Raw genomic sequence first — 21,509 nt, 5'->3', positions numbered from 1 at the left:
CATCGTGCGTGCCAAAGAAATGTTACGTCATTATTCCATTTCACATTTCTTTTTCCCAACTTTACTCGTACCGCAAGCCCTGCACTCGGGCAATCACCATCGCACCAACAATTCGGCTTTTCACAATGTGCGGCAGGTACGCCATCAATCTACGGCCCTCAGAGGTGCGCCGCATGTTACAAGCGGATAATATGCCAGTCGATGATGCGCCGGACGATGAAGGCGACGATTCGCCAAGACAGAGCTACAACTTTGCGCCGGGATATCGTGGGGTTGTTTACAGGGCCAGGATAGGCGGCGGTAGTACTCGTGGAGCTGGAGGGCGGAGGAGAGCAGCACATAAGTATAGCACTCAGGAAGGAACCGAACCGGTAGCGGAAGACGAGGAGGGAGAGCACCATCAGAGCCAGTCCCCGGAACAAGAAGAAGAAGAGGAGCAAGAACAGAAAAAACAACAAACTCAGCAGCAACAACAACAACAACATGACAACGAGAACCAAGATCAAACCAAGCACCAATTCATCCTCCAACCAATGAAATGGGGTCTCATTCCCTCCTGGACCTTCAAGTCCAAGTCCAAGCAGCAGAAACCAGGGTCAACAAACTACACAACAACCCTCAAGACCATCAACTGCCGCGACGACTCCCTTTCATCTTCAAGCGGTATGTGGTCCCGCATCAAACACCGCCATCGCTGCGTCATCCCCGCCCAAGGATTCTTCGAGTGGCTCAAGACCGGTCCTTCAGGGAAAGAAAAGATCCCGCACTTTGTAAAGAGAAAAGACGGCAAGTTGATGTTATTCGCCGGACTCTGGGATTGCGCCCATTACATCGACGAAGACGGCATTGACAAGGCAATATGGTCGTATACGATCATCACGACTTCGAGTAACGACCAACTCAAATTCCTGCACGACAGGATGCCGGTTATTTTGGATGCTGGGTCGGAGGAATTGCAAAGGTGGTTGGATCCCGTGAAAGATGTGTGGGATAGGGAGTTGCAGGATATGCTTAAGCCGTTTGGGGGGGAACTGGAGTGTTATCCAGTTGATAAGAGGGTTGGGAAGGTGGGGAATGATGGGGATGATTTGATAGTGCCGGTGAGCGAGCAGAGGGAGGAGAGGAAGATTGAGACTTGGTTTGGCGGGGGTGAGAAGAGGGGCAAGCGAGAAGAGAAAGAGGAGGAGAAGGAGGGGGAGGTCGAAGTCAAGACCGAGACAGGAAAAATCAAGGTTGAATCCGTCGACAAGTTGGTACAAGAAGCAGTCCAGAAAGGGGAGGAAGCTCGTTCATCGCCGCGAAAAGGTATCAAGAGGGAGGCTGCTTCGGAGCTGGGTGGTGATGATGAGCAACCGCCTGTTAAAAAGTCGATGGGGACCGGAGACAAGTCTTCACCACTCAAAGGGAGTAAGCAGAAGCCGCCACCGCCGACGCCGTCGAAAGCAAAAGGAAGAAAACCAATCAGTGCAATGAAGAACAAAGGGAAGGGGAGTCCAATCAAGCACAGGAATGCGCCACCGCCAGGGACGCAGAAAATTACAAAGTTTTTTGGGAACAGTGCTTGATGAGAAGAGAGAAGAGGTGGAGGGATTAGACCCAATATAGTATTCAGCTAAAGCGCTCATCGATTTCAGAGGGTTTACGTTCGAACATGGCGGTCGCTGTGAGGCCGTGGTAGAACAAAGCACTTCGTCTCGTCGCCGTCGGTCACAGCAACCCACCTTTTCTATGCTGTGTCCAGTCAGTTGATGACTCGGCCAACTGGTCGCTCGAATGGGTTTGTTGTACAAAGCGACAAGATGTTCCTCAAACTTATAACATTTCATTCCTTGACCGGCGACGACAAAGATAATGAACAGTTAACTTAACCCCAGAAAATATCCAGTGGCCAAATTCAACATTACTATCTATGTGTTGAAGGAAGGTCAGACTATCCAAAAAATAGGAAGATTTCTCAGGTTACAAAGTCGAAAAGGTCTTGACATAAGTAAAAAGTTTCCAATCATTTGTCGCCCAACGAGCATTATCAGCATCTCAGAGAAATTCAGTGGTTACCGCCAGGCTGGGTACGTCTGCTTTGTAAACGGTCTTGTGTCACCGAGCAACAACCCAGACAGCCGGTCGGTCGGTTGGTGACCAGTGTCAGGTGTCACTGTCAGTTGCTTCGGTGCGGTGTTGCCTGCCTGTCGTCTACCTGCATCTCTTGCCCCTCTTACCCCGAAGTATGACCACGACGGTTGCTGCCCGTGGTGTTGTTGTCGACTGTTGTGCAGGGGGGAGGGACGACCGGCCATGCGTTTGCCCACTGCAAAATTTGAGGCTACGGGTAGAGAAAAGGTTAGAACAACCGGGTGTGGATTTCGCCTGGCAAAGAAGGGACTACATCATCACAAGTCTATAATCTGCTCGGATCCATCACAGAGCTTAAGCAACTTCGTTCTGTTTACCATCTTTCACGTGCCTCCATTTTGGTAGATACAGTTTTCTCCACCCACAGGTCTTGTTTTGGCATATCGCGTGTACCAGACACCGCATTTCTAGATATTGTTCTCTCTGTCTTTGACTTGACAACTAGAGGTTGTCTGAATTTCCATACAATCAGCAGCTCAAACCATCTACCAACACCGACTCTAAAATGGCAGACGAGAAGAACAACCCCAACAACAATAACTACAGCCATGACAAGCTCAACTTCGATGAGTCCCAATCTGCGATGACAACAACCTCCACGACCAACGGTACCACAGCCAATGAAACTGCCACCAACACTACGAACGGCTCCAACACTTCATCTAACCCAGCCTCAACTTTGCACGCAGCCGCCAGAAAAATCCCCGCTACAGAGATTCCCTCATCCATCTTCCAATCCCTCATCAACCCCACTCCAACAACCACGCACCAACAACCAATCCTACCATGCACACTCTCAGCCACAAGCTCGAATATTCGCCGCCGCATATCCCAATTTGGCAACAACCTCAGGGTCTTGGGACGGGTTTTCGGCGAAGATGTTAACCGGGACGGTTCTCTTCAGACTGCAGAGAGGTTTAGGCAGGTGTACGCAATGTTTGTCGAGGTTTCGCAGGGGGTGTTGAGCGAGTTGGATGAGTTCGATAGGTTGAATGGAATAGTTGAGAGTGAAGAGGTGGGAGAGATTGGGAATGGGAGGGAAAGAGGGAATCAAAATGGCGATGAGGTGGAGAAGAATAATGGTATGGGTGAGAGGGAGCCCAATGGAGAGACGAGGAATGGGTCTTGAGACGACTATGGGAAGAGGGGTATGGGGAATACGTCTAGGTCGTGAATGTTGGTCTGGTTGTTGTGCCAGGGCGTTAGTAAAGTACACACGATGGACGGCCCTGTTTTCCCACTTCGACTCGATCGCACAGCATTATTCAAGTAGCATGTCGTGCTGGTCGTGTTACTTACCTGTACTATACATGGGGAAGATGGCAAGTTCAGTTCTTTTTGTCGCGTCAGCAATTGTTGGCTGTTGGCCGTCGCCCCTTCTCAGGTCCGTTTCTTTGTACGCAAACCCGCCAACTGAGAGCTGGGCGGCAGACTTTCCTCTGAACAAACACGCCCAACCCATCATCTGGAATAACGAGGTTCCCGGCGTCACATCTACCACCAACAAGCCGTTCAAATGACGATGCAAGACAACCGGTCCCTCACTGTTACAGAACGTAGATGCCTTTGCCATGCGCCAGACGGAGCATAGGGTGCTTGGAACAACCCCATCTTTCGACCTTGCAACTGAGTCCTGGCTGTACGGATTATCGCGCGCCTGTCGCATAAGAACTGCAATGATTACATTCACCTTCTATTGACAAAAGGCCCCGGTGACCCTCGGCCATTCCTCACATGATCCAAGCAAACCAACTTGGCCTCCAGCAGGTCATCAATCATTACAATGGAGATAAGCTTGGGTCCTCGTCCATCGCTCAAAGTTAACAGGTTACATCGCATCCATTCAGATCAACCATGGAGCGGTTGCAAGTCGTCGGTCGATAGCAAGAGGATTTAGTAGGCTCATGGAATCTCTGATACGTTGAGATTTGTCACATCCACCATTTCCATCTTCCAAATAATAATCAGCAGAAGTAACGAGATGAATCGTTTTCGCCGTTGTGTTTTGAGTTGTTGTTTTGACGGGGGTGACGATGTCCCTTCACCGACACAACGCCGCATCCCACGACACCCACAGAACCAAACAGCTCCCAATTCTCAGCAAGCACAACATCAGAAGACACAACTGCGGTCTCAATATCACACAGAGGCTCAGCATCGGGCGTATGGACAAACATCGCCAAGTCCACCAAGACCGAAAAGGCCTCTACCTCCATCAAAGTCCCCGATTTACCAAAATCATCAGACGAAAAACAACCACCAGCCCCCAGCGCGTCCCATAACAGAATGGCCCGCTCCCAACCTCACTCGGCGACCAGGAAAGATTTCGGACAATTTTCCTTCCTGGTGGGATGATGCGGTGTCACAGGACAGCTACCCTGAATCACCCGAGATTGACTTCGATCCCGACCTAACACCGCCGCCTTTATATCATCGGTATCCACCGAAGCAAGAAGTACAACAACAACAACAACACACATTTCCAAAACCCTTTGCCGTCTCTACACCAGCTACAAGGAGGCGTAACGTGCCAAGCAGCTATGGCATTTCCTATTATTTCACAAATAGTCCCAACGTAGCCACAACATGGAGACCACCTACACCACCCCCTTCTAAACCACCATCACTTCCCCACTACGAATATTCGAGCGCTGTTGCTGATTGGGTATGGGGAGTAGAGAAAGGGAAACGGGAAGAAGAAGTATGGGAAGAAGAAACAGAAAGAGAGGAAACAGAAAGAACTAAAGAAGAGGCTGGACATCAAGACCCACGGATTGTATCGGGTGTCTCTTCCTTATCATACTACTCAGAAGTTGCACATCAACAACACCGGCACCCTGTATCAGAAATTTCTTCTGTGTCGTCGTATTATTCCGAGTATCGAGAAAGTAGGGCGCTGAACTCCATACCTGAGGTGAAGAAGTGGGGAGATGCCAAGTATGAGGACGCAAGGTGGGAGGAATCGAACTGGTTGTAGATTTGGCAGATCATGTGGTTGTTTATGAAGTTATGATTACGATGGCATGGAGATTTGTAGAGAGCAAAGAGATAAGTTAGACATCCTGCGACGAAGTCCCTACCGACTTGTTCCCCCCTTCTTCGTTTTCCCCTCGCTTGTCAGATCCCTCGGCCAGGGAATCAGTTAATTTCCACTTCGACGGAACAACCACATTCAAGCAGCTAACCATGAACAAACCGTGAAGGACACTTCTTTCGTACACTCTAGTCGCCCATGAGCAAAAGGTGGAGACCCAACCAGTTCACGGGATCAGTTTTGCGCGAGTGTCTACCTCGAGATCATCGGCTCCACTCATCGGTTTGGTAGCAACTGTTGTTTTATGGACCGGGACATACTCCGGCCATCACTACTAACTCAACTCATCAAGCCCGATCTCCCAATACATCCACAACATCTTGCCGAACGTGACAACCACCATCGTTTGATAACTCGACATCTTCTGTCCCGACCTCAACAAACCAACGATGAACACCCACACGGGAACTACCAACCAAGCTCCTCAGGACCACAGAATAGTTACCATGACTCGAATGAAATAGTACGCGATCTCAGTTCAAAAAACGCCACCTCGCTATCATCCGTATCCACCGAAGCAACAAGAGCAGCACATCTTCTTGTATGCCATTCTGGAATCAGGGAAAGAGCAGCCCGATATCGTGTCGAGGAAGGTATAAAGTCGATACAAGATTCAAGGAAGGAGCGGGATGACGGCATTCATCGTCCTCCTCTCCTTCCTCTTCGTCGCTCTCACCCTCCTCCTTCTCCCACCCTTCCAGTTTCTCTTGTTCGTCTATTCCCAGGTTCCATCCTCTCCAACGTGAGTAAGACGCAAGGGAACATATACCACGCCATCATGCGGTTTCAACTTTCTCTCCTCAGCTTGTCATCGAACTGGCAGAGTGAAGTGTTCTTTGGATGGTGGACACTTCAGGTAGCAGACAGACGGCTTCTTTCGTTGATCGCGGGTCTCGAGGATCGACTCATCACTCCCTTTCAAGAGGCAACATTCAGCACCAGATGAAGTCGGGATAGTAATCTCATCTGCGTAAAGAGCCTGCGTTATAATTTACACCAAAAGTGTCTGATTTGTTTAACTCATGCTTTTCTGACCTAACTTGTTCTTTTATTTTATTGTCACAAATCGGCGATTTGGTCACCTTCCTGTATCTTCGCTCCTTCCCTCTCCAAAGTGGAGGGCGAAAACCATCGAATACTTCCTTCAAGTTGCCCTCCTGCGCCGATTTCTACGCAATTAACCTTCCCATCAAGATACAGTCCCCTTAACAAACTCCTCAGGCACCGGTTCAAGCCCCCCAGGACCGGGACTCGGAATCCACTCAAAGACCCTTCTCGAATGTTTCTCTTCATCCCATCCCTTCTTTGTTGATTTCTTCTTCTTCTTTTTCGGTCTCTCTTCTTCCTTCTTCTTCTCCTTCTTCTCTTCCTCTTCCTCCCTTGTATTTTGCCCAAACCCCTCCTCCTGCATGTCCACACTCATGCTCATGCCTATAAGATCCCTCGTAGCTAGAGCCAAGGACACTGCGGCAGGATCATCTTGCTTGGCTTGGCACCATTCTGCTGATGTCATGGGAGTATTTGCACTGAGAGAAGTAGTTGTACGGGTTTCGCTACGGGGAACGGTACAAGCACCAGTACGAACGTCGTGTGCGGCAGTTCGAGCAAGGTGATTACTATTTCTATGATCTTGTTCAGATAACGTGCTGGAGGTGGTGAGCTTCTGGACTCGAGGCCTTGATCGGTGGAGAGGTTTGATTTGTCGGGTACTGAAGAGGTCCTCCGCTTGAGGGGACGTGACCGTGAGAGGTTCGTCGGTCTCGCTGTTCAGTTCCGGCTTTGTGCTTAAATTGAAGCTGGAGCTTGGACTCGGGCTTGGGCAACGCTGGCGTTTGAAAGAGGTCAATGCTGGGAGATAAACGGGCTGGGTCGAGTGGTTGAAGGTTGTTGATAATTTCAAAGAAGACGTCACTTCTGGACATTTGGTCTTGGAGCTTTGCTTCTTTGCAATGGACATCTTGGGTTTGGTATGTGGGTGAGTTGGGCTAAAACTGAAACCTGGGTCGGGAGGTGGATGGAAAGCAACGAAGGGACCAGTGAGCCTTTATGTAAGTTTGTTTCTACGCTGTTATACCTGAGATTGCTCGGGACTAATGTGACCTGACAAGCGCAAAGCTGGCTGAGATGGTGACCATGTTGACAAATAGACAAAGGTTTGCTTCGCGAGTGTTCAATCTAAAAGATGCGTTCGTCACTTTACCTGACCTGTCATTCTACACGCTCTGTCGTTACCTAGTCCAGTGGATCATGTCGATTCATATAGAATGGTGCTGTGTGTATATTGTCGGGGCCGAGATGGAGAGTGAAGAAGACAACATCAACTAAAGAGTGGGCAAAAAGTGAATAGAGGGATATCTGGGATCATAGGCAGGCAAAGGAACGGGAACGTCGAAATTTGATCAATAAGGTCATATTCATATTTCACAAACAAATGGCAAACGCTCTTCTAACTGAACCATGTCCATTTGTGCAATAGATCTGGCACTCATGAGGACTTAAACTCCCAATCGAACCATTTCACCGGCCAAACACCAGGTAAAATATGCAACCCAACCAACCATAAACGACGCACTTCTTTTTGAGCGTCAACCAAAAACTGAAAACGCAGGGGGATCTAGATTATCTTCATTTAAAGCTCGTCATGGCCAGCAGGCTCGTCATCACCAGCGCCACCTTGGCTGTAAAGCTTGCTGGTGATGGGGTAGGCGACATTGGAGAGCTTCTCCTTCTGCTCATCGAAATCCTCGGCGGAAGCAGTGGCGGCTGGGAAAAGAAAAAAGCGTGTTAGCATTTCGTCTTCATGTGTCAAAGGGGATCGGAATAAAGCTTACCATTCTCCTCAAGCCAGTCTTGGGCCTCCTTAACGGCGTCAAGGATGGTCTCCTTGTCCTCCTCGTCAATCTTGCCACCAAGACCATCCTCATCGTTGACCTGGTTCTTCAGGGAGAAAGCGTAGTTCTCGAGACCGTTGCGAGCTTCAATGCGCTCACGGGTGGCCTTGTCCTCCTCGGCATACTTCTCGGCCTCAGCGACCATGCGGTCGATCTCCTCCTGGGTAAGACGGCCCTTATCGTTGGTGATGGTAATGGACTCGGCCTTGCCAGTGCCCTTGTCGTGGGCAGAGACCTTGAGGATACCGTTGGCATCGAGCTCGAAGGAGACCTCGATCTGGGGAACGCCACGGGGAGCGGGGGGAATGCCGGTAAGCTCGAACTTGCCAAGGAGGTTGTTGTCCTTGGTCATGGAACGCTCACCCTCGTAGACCTGGATAAGGACAACGGGCTGGTTATCGGCGGCAGTAGAGAAGATCTGGCTCTTGCGGGTAGGGATAGGGGTGTTGCGGGGGATAAGCTTGGTCATAACACCACCAGTGGTCTCAATACCGAGAGTAAGGGGGTTGACATCCATAAGGACGATGTCCTCAGTACCCTCCTCACCGCTAAGAACACCAGCCTGGACGGCAGCACCGAAAGCGACGGCCTCGTCAGGGTTGATACCCTTGGAAGCCTTCTTGCCGTTGAAAAACTCCTCGATAAGAGCCTGGACCTTGGGAATACGGGTGGAACCACCGACAAGGACGATATCGTCAATCTCGGACTTGGAGACCTTGGCATCCTTGAGGACCTGCTCAACAGGCTTGAGGGTCTTCTTGAAGAGGTCGTTGTTGAGCTCCTCGAATTTGGCGCGAGTCAGAGTCTCGGAGAAATCCTTGCCATCGTAGAAGGCCTCGATTTCGATACGAGTGGACATCTGGCTGGAAAGGGTACGCTTAGCCTTCTCGGCCTCACGCTTGAGCTTGCCCATGGCCTTGGCATCCTTGGTAACGTCGACACCGTGCTTCTTGTTGAAGAGCTTGGCGAAGTGGTTGATGATGCGCTGATCGAAATCCTCTCCACCAAGATGGGTGTCACCAGCGGTAGACAAAACCTCGAAAACACCCTGCTCAATGGAAAGAAGGGAGACATCGAAAGTGCCACCACCCAAGTCGTAGACGATGATCTGACGCTCCTCACCAGTCTTATCAAGACCGTAGGCGATAGCCGCGGCGGTAGGCTCGTTGACAATGCGGAGGACGTTGAGACCGGCAATCATACCGGCGTCCTTGGTGGCCTGGCGCTGGTTGTCGTTGAAGTAGGCGGGAACGGTAACAACGGCGTGAGTAACCTTCTTGCCAAGGTAGCCCTCAGCAGTTTCCTTCATCTGTTGTGGGGGTCAGTCTCTGATTACTGTTCCAGAGCAAAAACGATGCGACGTACCTTGCCGAGAATCATGGCGGAGATCTCCTCGGGGGTGAAGGTCTTCTCTTCGCCCTTAACCTCAACCTTGACAACAGGCTTGTCATCCTTGGAGACAACCCTGGGTACTAGAGTCAGTGGCGGCTAGGAAGAAGTGGTTTGTCAAGAGTGACCTGAACTTACTTGTAGGGGAAGTGCTTGATGTCATTCTGGACATCCTTGTCCGAGAACTTGCGACCGATGAGACGCTTGATGTCGAAGATGGTTCTGTGGGGGTTGGCCGCAGCCTGGTTCTTGGCGGCGTCACCAACAAGTCTCTCCTCATCGGTGAAGGCGACATAAGACGGGGTAATACGGTTTCCTTGGTCGTTGACGAGAATCTCGACCTTGCCCTTCTGCATCACACCAACGCAACTACGAGGTTGTTAGTTTCCTTGTCCCCAAAAGACAATGTGTATCGTTTGTCGAAACCGGGACGTAGATTGGTGGTAGAGGTTGATAGCAAACGCCGCATGCCCCGCAAGGTGATCGTGCTTATAATCGTGTCGGGCAGCGAATTCGTGCACGGGTAACTTACGAGTAGGTGGTTCCGAGATCCTGTCAAAGAAGCGTTGTTAGAATGCTTTGCCCAACACGAGGGATGGGAAGGGGGAGGAGGGAAATGCGGGCAACCTACAATACCGATAACAGTGCCCATAGCCTCAGTGTCATTGGCGTGGGCCTGCTGGACAAAGCCAGCAGAGAAGAGGAGGGCAAAGAAGCCCAGGATGCTGAGGCCCAAGGCCCAGCTTCGCGTTCGGTGCTCCATTACTGGAAGCTCTGGCGAAGGATAATGGAAGGAAGGAAGAAAGAAAACAACCCCGCTGCTTGTGTGGTTAAGGAATTGGGGATGGGGATGGTTGTAGTAAGCAAGAAACAGAAAAGCAGTGGTTCCTTAGGCCACTTTTAAACTCTTCGGATGTTTGCAAAAGGAAAGGGAGATTGGTGATGGATGGAGGGAGGTTGTCGGGTATTTGAAGGCGAGTGGGACCAGCAAGCAAGCTACGTTAAAGGTGTGGTGTCCTCTTTCTAGCAAAGGCCACTCGTCAGGTTGCGGGCCCGGCCTGAGCTGCTACAGAAAATAGAAGGAATAGGAAATCTGTCCTCAATCGGATTGGCGGCCAGTTCACAGGGACCAGGGGGTATGTGTTTTCTGGGGGGGGGGGGGGGGTGTGGCCGATGGCCCGCATTGGCGCGTTTCTGGAAGATGCACTAACCAACAACCGCGCTCTCGTGCCTCCGCAGCGCCTCATTGGGATGAAGCGCTGCTTGTGTTGCGGGTACACTTCCTGGATCGTGAAATGTTGAACATCCTTCAATTGGTGATGTACAAATGGCCTACCGAAGCGGAGCGACATGTTATGCTTAAAGTGCCATCGACGGGTACATTTCACGATATACGATGGTGAGGTACGGTTAGGCCTGTCTAGTGTATACTGCATAGCAAATCACCAATTATGGACCCCTCGCTTCCTTGACATCTGAACCTTTCCCATCCATGCCGTTCACCATTATTGTACTCTTTGTTTCCTCTTCGAAGTAGCTCTTGTCCGGCGTTTCGAGTTGTACTCCATGCTTGGCTCATCCCATAATCAACGGGCTATTCCACCAGTTTCCATGAAACTGCTCCGTTTCTAGCGAGGCACCGCTGTTAAGGTTGCATAACCCTGGCCCGGGGCAGCTTCACGGCAAAGGGGAACCCAACCTTGTGCCCCACTGACAGCTAGGGGTGGTGATCGCTGTGAGCCAAGAGGTCCGTTCCACTCTTATATCGACGTGCCAGACCTTCGTGAGATATCTCGATGTTTTGCCTCCCGTTGTGAACAGCGTGGCATCTTCAGAAAGAACAGTCACGACAAGTTCGAAATGAACAATTGACTCTTCATTGTATCAACTGAACTACCACGAGATGAACAAAAACAGAACGAAACTCAAACGACCTGCAATACAAGGCAGCAGAAGGAAGATGAGGCAAAACGAAGTTGCAGTGTCCGTGATTGTGAACTTGATCCGTCTCCTGTACATATCAGGAACAGACCCCCTACCTACTTGCACCAAGGAAAGGGAACAGACCCCCCTTGCAGTTAGTTGTCAGCGCTGCGGCTGCGGTGCGGCTCTTCTGCCCCCCAATCATTTCCCGCAAAACTGTTCAATCTGGGAAGTGGACATGTTGGCATTTTTGACAGCGCCGTGGTGAGTGATCCGGGGGGATGCGCGGAGGTTCCAACCGTTTTCTTGCATTGGGCTAGCTTTCATCTCTTCATCGGGGTTCCCGAAGATTATACTAATGGCTGCAACCAATCTACAAGTATCTGGATGTCAAACGTCAACGTCCAAGTTTCTCCATGCCCTGTGAGGAATGAGCACAGACAGTGCCGAATAGGCTAGGAGGAGATCGAACCTTCCACCAATATTTTGTAGCACGGGCAGTCGATTCGAGCTCGGGAAAGCTGATAAGATAACGAATAGCTTTGATAGCTGGAAGACCGCTGGCATCAACGTCACAGCTCAACCCTCTCTCGCTTCCCCATGTGTTTCATTGCGGGGGTGCAGGGATACCAGGAGGAGGACAGGAAGAGACCAGATTTGTGGTCCATGTCCACATGCACAACCGAGTACCAACCTGTAGGGTGCTGCGTACTGTTCGGCATGGGGAGAAAGTGGAATCTCAGCCTTGTATCGTTAACTTGGTACAGGTATGAGTTCTCCGTCCAAAATCAGCTGTGAGAATCTTATTCCGCTACTTCCAACCGCTGGCTTTCACGGGTAAGCACCTGTGGCAGAAGACCCCAGGCTGTGTAGGTATATGTACACTATTCGAAACTTCCCCCGCTCCATTTCCCGCGTCTTCTCGCCGTTACACCCGTTCTAAACTCCCAATCCATTAGTTCCCACCCCCACCCCAATCATTCCAACAATCCAGCTGCCACCGTTTGTCCACCACTCCTAAGCACGACCCTCTGTCCTGCCTCGAGTGGTACCTTTGAGTGTAGCGTGACCCTAACCCTAGAAACTGTTCCTGGTTTCACAATCATTGGTTTCTTCTTCGTCACCTTGCCTGTCACTTTATCCAAGATGGCATCGATAGCCTCGATCTTTCCAGCCGCATGGAGCCTTCCCCTGTGCACATCCACCTGCATGGGCATGAGAATGTCGAACGCCAACGCCTTGAGCGTGAACGTGTCCACACACTGAATCGGCTTGGCAGGGTCGCATACGATGTCTCCGACGCGGACGTGAATGGGATCGATGTTGCTGAGATGAAGGACCACATTCTGTCCGGCAACGGCCCAGTCCGCTGGTTCTCCGTCGTCGACCTGAAGAGATTTGACGTAGGCCTTCTCGCCGCTTGGTTGCACCAGAAGCGCATCGCCCATTTGCAATGAGCCCGCGTCGATGCGGCCAGTGATCGATATGGAACTCTGGGGTGTGCGCATAACCTCCGAAATGGTCATCCGCAGGGGTTTGGCCAATGCCCTCGCACTTGGTTCCGAAGCCTCGAGCTCCTCCACCAGTGTTTTACCCGTATACCAAGACGCTGCTGGGTCTGTGGATTTTCGGACGAGGTTATCACCGTGGAGGCCCGATACGGGTACAAACGCGATGTTCTTGGGCTGGAACCCAGTCGCTGTCAAGAATCCCGAAACCTGGTGCGTGATCTCGTCGAATCTCTCCTGGGACCAGTTGACCGTGTCAAGCTTGTTTACAGCCACGATGATTCTCGAGACACCCATGCTGCGGATAAGAAGAGAATGTTCTCTGGTTTGACCCTTGAGACCAGACTCGAAAGCTCCTGTACTTGCATCGATAACCAGGATCGCAAAGTCTGCCTGACTTGCGCCAGCGATCATGTTGGGAATAAAGTCCCTATGGCCAGGAGCGTCAAGAATAGTAAAAGAAGTAGTTTCTGTCTCGAAGCGATTGGTAGCAATGTCGATGGTGACGCCTCGACTACGCTCCTCGTGGCGTTGATCCAATACCCAGGCAAGCGCAAAAGACGTTTTGCCGATCTTTTCCGCCTCTTTCCGAAGTTTGTCGACGGTCCGCTGGTCGACAACATTGAGGTCGAGTAGTAGTCGCCCCATCATGGTGCTCTTGCCGGCATCAACGTGGCCGACAACCACGAAACTGGCAGTCTTCTTACCCTTCTGCTTTTCAAATTCAGAGAGCACGTTGAGATTGCGGCTCTTTGGCAAGGGTGTGTCGTCTATCTTGAGCTGGCTGACTTGGTTGGTCACGCCATCTGCGGAAGATGACCCTTTTTTGTTGTGGACGTTCGCAGACTTCTTTCCGGCTGTGGCGACTATTAGTGACTGCGTTAGTGCTGTTTCTTTCCCGTGAGCGAACCTTTCGCCTGAGCCGCAAGGACCACGTCATCTGGGCTGGGTTTGCCAAAGGCATCCGGGCTGTACGAAGAAATTGCCATGTATGGTAAGGCGAACACTTCGCGGGGTCTGCGCTTGGGACTATCCGATGAGGGGCCGAAGAGAGTCGACGCGAAAGCAGACGGTTGAGCTTTTGGCGGTGCCACTGCCGGCTCCGGGTCGATTGGATCCTCCTCCTGGTGCTGACTTGGAGTAGCCTCTGGCGCTTGAGCTTGTGGTATTTCGGGTCTTGTGGGCTCCGCCATAGTGAGTGGGATGCGTCCTTGAGCAGTGGTCTCTGATATCTTTACCCGCTTGCCAAACACGCCAGCCAGCGGACGATTCTCTTTGGATGCTTGGTTGTCGTTGACAGTGAGCTCCGTCATCTTGACTTGTGTCTGCTCAACTTCTCCTGAGGCGCTCTTCTCTTCGGCTTTCTTCTTCCGGGCGGCTGCCAGCTGCTGCAGCTTGGACATCTTCGGAGGCGCTCCTGAACCTCCAAGAAGGCCTGCAGGTAGCTGCGGAGGCGGTATGAGAACCGCCTGCCGCTCGGGTGGAATGTTTCCCCATGGCAAGTCCCGGAACAGGTGGGCAAATGACTGGCGAGAAGCACTTGCAATGGCCGCTTGACAGGACGTTGTCAATGAGGGTTCGCAAAGAGCAACGGGATATGACCGGCTGAGCGAAGTCGGCCACCACGGCCCAGACCCTTTACCCAAGATGCAGGTGCCTTGCGTCCGTTGGCAGCGGCACTTGACTCGCTGTTCACAAGGAAAGGAATGATGATGTAAGGGTCTGGACTTACCATCTTGCTTTGGCGCTGTCTTTGGAGGAGCAGTCTTGGCAGGTTTCTTGGGCGGGTCGATGTACTTGGAAATGAGGTAGGTGATGGTCTTGTCAACATCCCAGTAGTAGTGCCACAGCGACTCTTCTATCTGCGTCTTTGGGACTTTGTGTGCCTCAACTCCAAGTGCTTCCAGTACCTGAGCTGTGCCTTCCCTCATGCGGACCTGGTCTTCTGGGCTGAGCTCCTCCTCTTCCTCGTCGGAGAACGCTCCGTACTCCTCAAGTTCTGCCTCGTAGTCGAGGTTTCGGATGTTTTGATGGCGTGCCATGACAATGAGTTGTTATCGATATGTGTTTGCTGGATCCTGAAAAAGAGTGATGGTGAATGCTTGAAGAACGAGACGGACGTGACGCTCTTTTAAGGCTGAGGCAACCCTGATTCCGACCCCAGATGCCTGCGCTCGCTGCGATACGGCGACGATGACGGAAATGAAAGTTGAAGGTGTGGTGGAACGAGTCAAGATATTGAAATGAATGCACTTGATGTGTATTTTGGGGTTTGATCTGCTCTATGCGGTTCGGTTGTTCAGTGTAACAATTCTCAGGCTGTGAAGCATCTCTTGAATGAATGACATAAAAGACAAAGTTCCTGCAGCGGGAAGCTCCAGGCGGCCGTGCGACGGAGCAACCAAGGTGCTGCCCCGCCACGACCTTGGATCGTGCCGGTTGACCCCACCAAAGCAGCGTCACAGAAGCTGCCTGGTCGAAAGCGGTGAGTGAGAGCAAAAGCCTAGGCGTTTAATGTGCGTCAAGCAGATGACCATATCTGGTCATATCCGCTTATGCCAGAAGTTCTCCCAAGTAGGTACATGCCATCGGACCCTTGCCAGCTGGCCTCTCCCCGTCAATTGCCGGGCAGCTTTCAAAGCACAGCAGCCCAGAGCAGAGCACACGCCGGTGGAGCTGACCGCCTTCCTGCTGGCGGGGCGGTTTCGTGGAAGCTGGGTTCAATTTTTTGAGATTGGCGTAGGGAAAGCTGGAGGTGCCCGCCAGCAGCGGAGGTCGCAAAGAGCTCCTGTCTGACCGGACGCCCATTCCACCAGTGTTCAACAACAACACCACCATCATCCCCAAACCCAACCCTCTTCACCATACCTGCAACCGCCCCGACTATCGTGCCGAAGCTCTACGAGGTCGACCACATAATCAAACAATAATAGTGACTGCACACTACCGACCGCAGTCGTAATATTGCCCAAGATGGCGTTGAGTATGTTCTCTGAGCCCCTCCTTCCCCCTCCCCCCCCTTTAACCACCCCTCCCCACTTCCCTGAATACCTTCCAGACCGCACTGTCCACCGGACCGCGACAGCGTAACTAACTTTGAGATGTGCAGATTTGGATTTGTCGAACGGTATGCCGCGACTCTTTTGGTTTCTCCGTCAACCATCCCGATCCCACGCCGGCTGAAAATGCTAACGCCTCCCCGAAACAGCGGTGATGATGAAGGATGAGCAGGGCCGCCCTCTCATCGTTGTCAGAGAGTTAGTCCCCCTTTCCGCCGATATTCCGAGCCTTGGTCCTACGGTCCACTCTAACACGACAATTCCTACTGCAGTCAAGGAAAGAAGAAGAGGCAATACGGAAACGAAGCCGTCAAGAACCACATTCTCGCCGCCAGAACCGTCGCAAACATTGTTAAGACTTCCCTGGGACCTCGTGGCCTCGACAAGATCCTCATCTCGCCCGACGGCGATATCACAGTGACCAACGATGGCGCGACCATTCTACAACAAATGGAGATCACAAATCACGTTGCCAAGCTGCTAGTCGAGCTCTCCAAGTCCCAGGATGACGAGATTGGTGATGGCACCACAGGTGTTGTTGTGCTTGCTGGCGCGCTGCTCGAGCAGGCGGCAGAGCTTATTGACAAGGGCATCCACCCCATCAGAATCGCCGACGGTTATGACCAAGCTTGCGACATTGCTGTGGCCGAGCTTGACAGAATTTCCGATGTTATCGAGTTCAGCAAGGAGGAAACCGCAAACCTGGTCAAGGTCGCGAGGACAAGTTTGGGCAGCAAGATCGTCTCCAAGGCCCACGACCAGTTCGCCAACATTGCCGTCGATGCGGTCCTCTCCGTCGCCGATCTGGAGCGCAAGGATGTCGATTTCGAGCTCATCAAGGTGGACGGCAAGGTTGGAGGTGCTCTCGAAGACACTATCCTCGTCAAGGGTGTCATTATCGACAAGGACTTCTCGCATCCCCAGATGCCTTCCGAGGTTAGGGACGCCAAGATTGCCATTCTCACATGCGCCTTCGAGCCTCCCAAGCCCAAGACTAAGCACAGACTCGACATCACCAGCGTTGAGGAGTTCAAGAAGCTGCAGACGTACGAGCGCGAGAAGTTTATCGAGATGATTCAGCAAATAAAGAACACTGGTGCCAATCTGGCCATCTGCCAGTGGGGTTTCGACGACGAGGCGAACCACTTGCTCCTTCAGAACAACCTTCCTGCTGTCCGATGGGTCGGTGGTCCCGAGATTGAGCTGATTGCGATTGCCACAAACGGTCGCATTGTTCCTCGCTTCGAGGATCTCAAGCCCGAGAAGCTCGGTAGGGCTGGTGTTGTTCGCGAGATGACATTCGGTACGACAAGGGAGAAGATGCTTGTGATCGAGGAGTGCGCCAACACCAGGGCCGTGACTGTCTTTGTCAGGGGTAGCAACAAGATGGTAAGCGATGGAGTTCTGTTGCATCAGTAAGGTCTTGACTGACTTTTTTCACCCAGATCATTGATGAGGCTAAGCGTTCTCTTCACGACGCTCTTTGCGTCGTGCGCAACCTTGTTCGTGACAACCGTGTTGTCTACGGTGGTGGTTCGGCCGAGATTGCCTGCAGCTTGGCCGTTGAGGACGCTGCTGTCAAGTCCCCTGGCTTGGAGCAGTACGCCATGCGTGCCTTCGCCGACGCTCTCGACACTATCCCCATGACCCTGGCCGAGAACAGCGGTCTTAACCCCATCGCTACCCTGGCCGAGGTCAAGAGCCAACAGGTCAAGGATCCTGCTGGTCGCGGCCGTCTTGGTGTTGACTGCATGGGCCGTGGCTCGAACAACATGAAGGAGGCTTTCGTCATTGACCCCCTCATCGGCAAGAAGCAGCAGCTCATGCTTGCGACGCAGCTCTGCAGAATGATTCTCAAGATCAACAATGTCATTGTGTCTGGGTCGGGCGAGGAAGATTACTAAGCTATAAGCAAGGGAAAGAGAACGATGTATGACGCGTGGGGGAAGGGGCAGAACCTATACATCCAAGGGCTGTCCCTCTTGGGTGAATTATGTGTGGGCGTTTGACATTATCCGAGTCAAAAGGAAGAAGTTGCAATGTGAAGATAAGATATTGTAGGAATATCATGGTTGTAATGACCGCTTGGTTCAGACCACGCAACGCATATAGAGAAGTGTTTGTAGATACCAAATCAAGACGTGTGAAGACGAAGGATGGAGCAAGGTTCCTTTATCACAGTTGTGCCAGGATATCAGGATTTCAATACGGTAAATTTGTTATCCTCCAAAAATATGCGGGACGTCAATAAGGCAAGGCGGGTTGGATAGATGCCATACCCCAAGAAAATCTTAACATCTCGCCGTATTCCTTTCACGCAAATGTGATAGGCTTGAATCTCGCATACTATCCAAGTAGGTTGCAATAGGTACTGCTTTAAGGTGCTGAGAGTTGGGAAGAGCCCTTAAGTCGATGTTGGCCGTTGTCGGTCAGAAATTTGTCAGATTAACCAATTCAGGGCGACCCAATCAGCACATAGTCACGAGGTCGGACGGTTCGAAGCGAGAATGAGAGATGGTTCAGTGGAAAGTGTAAGTGTGCAGTGTTCAAGACAGATTGAACAAGAGGAATTCGAAAGAGCAGCGGACGAAGAGGGGAAGCGAAAAAGATTAGCGGGAGGAGCTAAGTAAAGTGCTTTCCTTGCAAGAAGAGATGCCCTCGTGGGGAGCTCCTTCCACTTTAAACACAACCCCCATTACGATGCCTTAAGAGCCAAAAGGTAAGTACCATCAGCATCACCGACCGCACCCTATATCCCGTCCTACAGCTCACTCAGCAGTTGCGAGCAGTCGTACAAAGTCGTCAGGTACCTCTACATATCTATCGGAATACCACAGATTAGTGTATGTCAAGCAAACGTAAAACTCATTTCCGAAATCAATCCGCACAAAATAAAAGACGAGAAAGACGAGATATATCTAATCAAGTCCGCTTGAAACTACTACGGTTTATAGTGAAGGGTCCTCTTTAGTCACTCGCTCTCCTCCAGCAACCCCCCCCCCCTGCCCCAGGACCAGTGCAACTTCAATCCCGTCATACATAGCCGAGATTATACCCCCCGCCGACCTCTAGCAAAGGTTTCCCGAAGATCACCAGCACAGTCCTCCGACGTCGGTCTGGTATACTGCTCATCACAAACCCTCGCAAGCGGCTGATAAGGGTTCTGCACATGCCTGCGGGCACCAAAATCAGCCTGGCCGGCTCGGCTGCTTAGGCAGACGAAGACGCCATTCTCACAGCATCAGCACGCTCCTGCTGAAGGCCGACTTCGGTGCCAGCATGCTGCCTCTTCTCTGATCCATGCAGCTCGTCTGGAAGCATCGGCCGGAGACCCCACCGGTCAAACATGGCCTTGTCCTCGTCCCATCCACTGCACGGTGTAGTCAGCATCTTTTCTCCTGTAAAGATTGCATTTGCTCCAGCCATAAAGCAAAGAGCCTGCTCGGACTCTGTCAGATTGATTCTCCCTGCCGCAAGCCGAATCACCGAGCCTGGCAGAACAAGCCGTGCAGTGGCCACCATCCGGACGGTATCGTGGAAGGTTACGGTCGATTCCGGCTCCCCGGTTTCCGATTTTGCGGCGCTGGCGTCTCCAAGTGGGGTTCCCTTGATGGGGACGAGAGCGTTGATCGGGAAGCTCTCCGGGTGGCTTTCCATCGTTGCAACGGTGTATAGGAAGCTCACACGGTCCGTGTCATCTTCACCGAGGCCGAGGATGCCACCCGAGCAGACGTGGATTCCGGCCTGACGGACGTTGTTGATTGTCTTGAGTCGCTCGTCGTAGGTCCGGGTTGTGATGACGTTTGGATAGTACTCCCGGGAGGTGTCGACGTTGTGGTTGTATGCAGTGAGTCCGGCATCGCGCAGTTCCGCCGCTTGGCTTTCGTCAATCATTCCTAGAGTGACGCAGGCCTCCATACCGAGCTCCCTCACCCCGCTCACCATCGCTTTGATGTTCTTGAGGTTCGTCTTGCGGCCCCGCATGTCCCTCCAGGCGGCCCCCATGCAGAACCGAGTCGATCCATTTTCTTTTGCGATTTTTGCAGCCTGGAGGACCTCATCGACGGATGATATCTTTGTTGCCTTTACACCCGTCTTGTACCGGCTCGACTGGGCGCAGTAGGAGCAGTCTTCTGAGCATCCACCTGTCTTGATGTTCATGAGCGTGCAGAGCTGGACGCTGGCGGGGTCAAAGAATCGTCGGTGTAGGGTTGACTAGAGAGGTGAGTGTTAGGCTACTTGATAAATGTTTTTGTGTTTCCTTATCTTCTTCTGGTGCGCCTTACAGCCGAGTAGACCAGTTCCATCAGCGGAGTTTGGTATATTTCTCGGATCTCCTCCTTTGTCCAGTCATTCCTGGGCGCATCTGCTGCAATGGTAGCCTGTAGGAGACTGTTCCGGCCAGCGAACGAGTCCAGCTTCTGGTACTTGTTTGTTGCCGGGATGTTTGCCACCTGGGAGCCTGCAGCCGACGAGAGTGAGCGGAATTGAGCATGTGAAAGGCGGGATTGAAATCGCAGAGTAGATGAGGCGCTGTATCTTAACTGGGAAGTGCTGTAGAGACTCGCCGCTCTCTTGAGAGTCTGGTGGGTGTTTCTCATTTTGATATACTGGGCGGGCCGAGATTGACGGGATTTCGTGGATAAAAGAGTGAAAGAAGGCAACAGTAACGTACAATTCAGACCGAAAGTGAGCGAGTGACAATAAGAACTCAACAAAAGAGCCTAGGTAATTGAAAGGTGTATTTTTATCTACAACCCCATTCGCCCAACCAGTCAAGTTGAGTTGAGCCCGTCCACCCCAACAAAGCTTAGTGTGACCTATGTATTGTCTTGGGACTGGCGCCCGTTGAGGGGCTGTCCGGTCAGGTGGTATGGCGGTAGTTGAAATCCAGTTTGATGGCTGTAAAGGCACAGTCGAGTCATACAGCTGCTTTTTGTAATCGCTTAGGTTCAGTTTCGGTTAAATCTGCAAGTTGCTGCACTCAACTGCAACCACTGCACCTGCACTTACATCCGACCAATTAGAAGGCCAGGATCCTTACCGCGATATACCAGATTTTTCCATTCAAAAGCTCCTCGACCCCATCGTTAAGGCAGTAAATAGAAACCAGAATTTCAACGAACAGGGCAGTAAAGAGACTTTTAGCATACATTACCGTTTCATTACCGTACATTGTCCGCATCAATTTCTCTATATAACAATATGATATTTTCACTACCGTTACACCGCCTGACCGGAAAGCTCCTGAGGTATCTGTAATGGCAAGGACTGGCCAAACTTTGAGTGCTACCTTAAGATGGCAACCTGTGTGGGACCGCTCGATTCGACTCGAACTACAGCACCGCAGCGCTCTATTTTCCAAAACCTTTTATTATGTAGTACTTCAGGCTGCCAGGCACTTACTAAAGTATTCGGACGGTTATTTAAGGGCTGGCGGCCATGCGCCTCTTGAGCCTCAGGGGTAATTTGCGACTTTCCCAAAAGGGCGCTTTCTGGGATTCTGATTGGCTGC

At 51.6% G+C, this 21,509-nt stretch overlaps 7 protein-coding genes across 8 annotated transcripts; 3 read left to right on the top strand and 4 right to left on the bottom strand.

Moving 5' to 3' along the window:
- The first annotated feature begins 48 nt into the window (after positions 1–48).
- Positions 49–1,769, top strand: NCU03985 (DUF159 domain-containing protein). The gene has a single exon (XM_951477.2). The coding sequence runs from the start codon at positions 126–128 to the stop codon at positions 1,563–1,565; it is 1,440 nt and encodes a 479-aa protein (XP_956570.1). The 5' UTR covers positions 49–125; the 3' UTR covers positions 1,566–1,769.
- Positions 1,770–2,516: 747 nt separating this feature from the next.
- On the top strand, positions 2,517–3,509 carry NCU03984 (hypothetical protein). The gene has a single exon (XM_951476.2). It carries the CDS (start codon positions 2,636–2,638, stop codon positions 3,257–3,259), a length of 624 nt encoding a protein of 207 aa, XP_956569.1. The 5' UTR covers positions 2,517–2,635; the 3' UTR covers positions 3,260–3,509.
- Positions 3,510–6,413: 2,904 nt separating this feature from the next.
- On the bottom strand, positions 6,414–7,181 carry NCU03983 (hypothetical protein; the record flags this gene model as incomplete). Its single annotated transcript, XM_951475.1, has 1 exon — positions 6,414–7,181. The coding sequence occupies one exon, from the start codon at positions 7,179–7,181 to the stop codon at positions 6,414–6,416; it is 768 nt and encodes a 255-aa protein (XP_956568.1).
- Positions 7,182–7,592: 411 nt separating this feature from the next.
- grp78 (glucose regulated protein 78) lies at positions 7,593–10,560 on the bottom strand. The gene is made up of 6 exons (XM_951474.3): positions 10,136–10,560; positions 10,037–10,056; positions 9,643–9,873; positions 9,481–9,580; positions 8,056–9,424; positions 7,593–7,987 (listed from the first exon to the last, which is right to left on the bottom strand). The coding sequence occupies exons 1-6, from the start codon at positions 10,265–10,267 to the stop codon at positions 7,854–7,856; spliced, it is 1,986 nt and encodes a 661-aa protein (XP_956567.1). The 5' UTR covers positions 10,268–10,560; the 3' UTR covers positions 7,593–7,853.
- Positions 10,561–12,151: 1,591 nt separating this feature from the next.
- NCU03981 lies at positions 12,152–15,311 on the bottom strand. Of its 2 annotated transcripts, XM_011396591.1 has the most exons (3): positions 14,668–15,227; positions 13,846–14,487; positions 12,219–13,801 (listed from the first exon to the last, which is right to left on the bottom strand). In XM_011396591.1, the coding sequence occupies exons 1-3, from the start codon at positions 14,975–14,977 to the stop codon at positions 12,405–12,407; spliced, it is 2,349 nt and encodes a 782-aa protein (XP_011394893.1). In that variant the 5' UTR covers positions 14,978–15,227; the 3' UTR covers positions 12,219–12,404. The 2 variants fall into 2 exon arrangements, with proteins under 2 accessions (XP_011394894.1, XP_011394893.1); XM_011396592.1 differs by lacking the exon at positions 13,846–14,487 and having other exon boundaries at positions 12,152–13,801; positions 14,668–15,311.
- Positions 15,312–15,525: 214 nt separating this feature from the next.
- On the top strand, positions 15,526–18,275 carry NCU03980 (T-complex protein 1 subunit epsilon). The gene is made up of 5 exons (XM_951472.3): positions 15,526–15,918; positions 16,045–16,062; positions 16,144–16,192; positions 16,267–17,383; positions 17,440–18,275. Exons 1-5 carry the CDS (start codon positions 15,909–15,911, stop codon positions 17,896–17,898), a joined length of 1,653 nt encoding a protein of 550 aa, XP_956565.3. The 5' UTR covers positions 15,526–15,908; the 3' UTR covers positions 17,899–18,275.
- Positions 18,276–18,587: 312 nt separating this feature from the next.
- bio-1 (biotin-1) lies at positions 18,588–20,899 on the bottom strand. The gene is made up of 2 exons (XM_951471.3): positions 20,281–20,899; positions 18,588–20,209 (listed from the first exon to the last, which is right to left on the bottom strand). The coding sequence occupies exons 1-2, from the start codon at positions 20,593–20,595 to the stop codon at positions 19,205–19,207; spliced, it is 1,320 nt and encodes a 439-aa protein (XP_956564.1). The 5' UTR covers positions 20,596–20,899; the 3' UTR covers positions 18,588–19,204.
- Between the last annotated feature and the right edge of the window lie 610 nt (positions 20,900–21,509).

The sequence above is a fragment of the Neurospora crassa genome, linkage group VI (genome assembly GCF_000182925.2).
Source record: "Neurospora crassa OR74A linkage group VI, whole genome shotgun sequence".
NCBI classification, from domain to species: Eukaryota; Fungi; Ascomycota; class Sordariomycetes; order Sordariales; family Sordariaceae; genus Neurospora; species Neurospora crassa.
Note: the sequence above shows the minus strand (reverse complement) of the source record. Positions and strands in the feature narration are given on the sequence as shown.

What these genes read in the sequence shown, in the direction of transcription:
- NCU03980 (XM_951472.3), top strand. An exon ending in CCTCTCATCGTTGTCAGAGA is followed by an intron (nt 16,193 to 16,266) that starts GTTAGTCCCCCT and finishes TTCCTACTGCAG; the next exon opens with TCAAGGAAAGAAGAAGAGGC. An exon ending in TCAGGGGTAGCAACAAGATG is followed by an intron (nt 17,384 to 17,439) that starts GTAAGCGATGGA and finishes TTTTTCACCCAG; the next exon opens with ATCATTGATGAGGCTAAGCG.
- NCU03985 (XM_951477.2), top strand. Translation starts at nt 126, where the DNA reads ATGTGCGGCAGGTACGCCATCAATCTACGGCCCTCAGAGGTGCGCCGC.
- NCU03981 (XM_011396591.1), bottom strand. Translation starts at nt 14,977, where the DNA reads ATGGCACGCCATCAAAACATCCGAAACCTCGACTACGAGGCAGAACTT. An exon ending in GACAGCGCCAAAGCAAGATG is followed by an intron (nt 14,488 to 14,667) that starts GTAAGTCCAGAC and finishes CGTCCTGTCAAG; the next exon opens with CGGCCATTGCAAGTGCTTCT. An exon ending in CCTTGCGGCTCAGGCGAAAG is followed by an intron (nt 13,802 to 13,845) that starts GTTCGCTCACGG and finishes AGTCACTAATAG; the next exon opens with TCGCCACAGCCGGAAAGAAG.
- bio-1 (XM_951471.3), bottom strand. Translation starts at nt 20,595, where the DNA reads ATGAGAAACACCCACCAGACTCTCAAGAGAGCGGCGAGTCTCTACAGC. An exon ending in TGGAACTGGTCTACTCGGCT is followed by an intron (nt 20,210 to 20,280) that starts GTAAGGCGCACC and finishes TCACCTCTCTAG; the next exon opens with TCAACCCTACACCGACGATT.
- grp78 (XM_951474.3), bottom strand. Translation starts at nt 10,267, where the DNA reads ATGGAGCACCGAACGCGAAGCTGGGCCTTGGGCCTCAGCATCCTGGGC. An exon ending in TGGGCACTGTTATCGGTATT is followed by an intron (nt 10,057 to 10,135) that starts GTAGGTTGCCCG and finishes CTTCTTTGACAG; the next exon opens with GATCTCGGAACCACCTACTC. An exon ending in CCGCCATGATTCTCGGCAAG is followed by an intron (nt 9,425 to 9,480) that starts GTACGTCGCATC and finishes CCCCCACAACAG; the next exon opens with ATGAAGGAAACTGCTGAGGG.
- NCU03984 (XM_951476.2), top strand. Translation starts at nt 2,636, where the DNA reads ATGGCAGACGAGAAGAACAACCCCAACAACAATAACTACAGCCATGAC.